This window comes from Physeter macrocephalus, chromosome 9, assembly GCF_002837175.3.
Source record: "Physeter macrocephalus isolate SW-GA chromosome 9, ASM283717v5, whole genome shotgun sequence".
NCBI lineage: Eukaryota > Metazoa > Chordata > Mammalia > Artiodactyla > Physeteridae > Physeter > Physeter macrocephalus.
This window is the reverse complement of record NC_041222.1, coordinates 15,410,447-15,413,285: the sequence shown is the minus strand read 5'-3', so window position 1 is coordinate 15,413,285 and position 2,839 is coordinate 15,410,447. Positions and strand designations below refer to the sequence as shown.

The window sequence follows — 2,839 nt, the reverse complement described above, 5'->3', positions numbered from 1 at the left end:
AGCCTGTGCTCCGCAACGGGAGGGGCCACGGCAGTGAGAGGCCTGCGTACCCCAAAAAAAAAAAAAAAAAAAAAAAAAAGGAAAGTGGGGACATAAAAGAATTTGATGCACACTGTCCTTGACAAACATTTAACAAAGAAAATCAGAGATGTTCTCCGAATGTTTTTTCTTTACACTGACTACTCATTGAAAACAAAAAGAACAAAAACCTGAGGACATAATGTGGTTCTGAGAAGGCTTTCTGTGGACAGCTAGAAAACAAGCACATCTCCAGTGATGGGGAATCCTGCAGTGGTCAAACTCTGACGATCTAGAGAGATACTACTATAGTTAACATGTCTACAACCCGTGGAGTATGAAATGGCTTAAAATGGGCTTTGCTCATGAACTGGCGAGAACACTGTTCAGGAGAGCTAACAAGCGTGTGGACAGTATGTCACTGTTGTTGACAAAAAGCAGGGCGAGCTCTTGCCCCCAGGCACACAGCCTGTCTTCCTGTCGGGGAAGGGAGAGCGTGATGATGTTCTTGGCCTGGCAGAGAGCACCGCGGGGAGCTGGCTGCAGGCTCCAGCCCGGGCCTCCTCTTAACTGGCCATTGAGCCTGAGCAAATTCCTCAACCGCCCAAACGAGCAGACACAAAGAAAGAGAGGAACACAAGTTTCTTACTCTCGGTGTGGGCTTCGGTTCTGAGAAATCTCAGAATCGCTGTCTTTAGGGGACAGGGAGCCCTTGTAGGTGTAAAACACATCTTCAGTTTCAGGGATGTATGTCATTTCGTTCACAAGGTTGTCTGCGGAAGAGTGTCGTGGCTTTCGGATTTCGTGCCGGAGTCGAGGACTTCGCCTGGTGGGGAAAGGTTCAGTGTGAAGTGCTGAAAGCAGATTCTACTTAGGGATTTTATCAGACATCAGTGATCTAACTTTGCGCTCTGAGCTTTCTAAGGATGCCTTTGCTGATGCTGTTGGAACTTAAGAGCCAGTTAACCCATTACTACACTAGAATCTACCAAGGGCCACATGGTCCCAGATATTTTTAGCCCAGTGGTTCAGCTCCTCAGCTTTATAAACAGGTAGATGAGACTGGTTTTTGCTCTTTGGGAAGTTGCTGAGTGTTGATTTAGGGGGAGTTATTCTTCCAGGAGGACTCCAGCTTGCAATGTGTAAACAGGCTTTATTGACTGCTCATCAGACAATTTTTCTGATTCATTTGTATGATATAAATAAGGGTTTAGAAGCTAAAGTAAGTTTTTCAGCAGACTTATTTCAACTACAACCCCTCATGCGAATCTCACTTGATCCAAGAAGAAATGTTTGCTTTTTAAAATATATCTCTTATGTGGTATTAGATGGGCATAGCCCCAGCACCGCCCTGTCCCTCCAATAGCAGCAGTAGCTGTGTGACATGAGGCAAGTCACACCACCTCTCTGAGCCTCAGTGTACCTACCTGGCTCCTGCAAATGAATCAAATGAAGCAATGTTCCCAGGATGCCTGGGGTGACACCTGGGGCAGCACCTGGGCATCGGCTCCTGCAGTGGGTGATCCCAGGCTGCTGAGCTTTCTAAATTTCATTTTCCCTGTTTTTCCATCTTCCGCTTCTTTGTTAGCCATTTCTCCTTGGGACTGTCAGAGCCTCCACTATTTGCAATCCCCCTGGGCCCGGATAATCAATAACACTGTGTCCAAAGCAGAGTAGAAAGGTTTGTGATTCCTCAGAAGAGGACCCATAAATAGCAGTAAGAGCTACAGTCCACTGGCGTGGCAACATCAACTCCAGCTGTTCTCCTGGATGCTGTCCTGACCTCTGCTCTGGGGCCCTGGCACTGCTGCCTAAGAGACTTTCAGACAAATTAAGCTGCTACTTTACAGCATAAATTTACTACTGTAGGATGAGTGCCTAAATCTAGGAAACCAAGAACCAATCTACTCAGTCATGTTATGATTCCCAACACTAAACACCATCACCATCCCTGCCCAGAGCATTTGGCCCCAGTGGAGGGCCCTTACCCAGCGGCCCTGCACAACAGCTCCTTTTTTTGCCTGCATGTTAGAATGCTCCTTAGTCCTGGTAGCTCACTTTTTGAGAATTTACAGGTGCACCCTATCATGAAATGAACAGAAAGCCATACCCTTATTTCAGGGTGGAGCTGGGGCAACGTTCCTGGATTGGTTTCCCCTTCTGATGATGCCTGGCTGTTTTGAAGGCATTCACAAAATGGCCTGATGTTTTTGAGGAACATTATAATAAAATAACAATAACAAAAACAACAATAACAATAATTCTACCTGATCCTTTTTGTATAGCTTACAAAGCACTTGTACATTATGTCATTCAATCCCTTTACAGATGGAAAGACTGAGACCAGAGAGGTAAACAAAGTTGCTAACAAACAGGAGAGTCAAAATCTGAGTCTGGGTCTTCCAGTTACAAACTCAGTGCCCTTCCCACTTTGCCAAACTGCCACTTCCTCCTTTTTAAGCTGAGTCCATCATCTTAAAAGTTGGCAGGCTACTTTCCTATGTGCATTTGCTACTGTTGCTGAGGGTCACACGTCCTTACATCAGTTGTATTACATACCTTTACTATGTTTTCTCAAAGTTTATTTTGTTTGATATTAATGGGAAACATGAGATTAAATAAAGTTAAACATGCTTCTTTATCACAGGACTTCTCAAAACCTGAATATGCTAATTTCAAGAGCGGCATTTCAGTAAGCTGCAGTGCTCAAATTTATTTAGACCAAATAACTTTTAAAAAAAGAACATCCCAGGGCTTCCCTGGTGGCGCAGTGGTTGAGAGTCCGCCCGCCGATGCAGGGGAACCGGGTTCGCGCCCCGGT

General features: G+C 45.3%; 1 protein-coding gene across 9 annotated transcripts in view; it reads right to left on the bottom strand.

Moving 5' to 3' along the window:
* The window catches only part of PTPN3 (protein tyrosine phosphatase non-receptor type 3), a 109,237-nt gene that overhangs the window by 38,060 nt on the left and 68,338 nt on the right, over positions 1 to 2,839 (bottom strand). For all 9 annotated transcript variants that reach the window (XR_003681161.2, XM_028493691.2, XM_028493688.2 and 6 more), the window contains one exon: positions 668 to 844. Coding sequence is in view for 8 of the 9 variants with exons in the window: in XM_028493691.2 (XP_028349492.1) it covers positions 668 to 844 (177 nt within the window). In the remaining variant the exon portion in view is untranslated. The remainder of the gene's footprint in view (positions 1 to 667; positions 845 to 2,839) is intronic.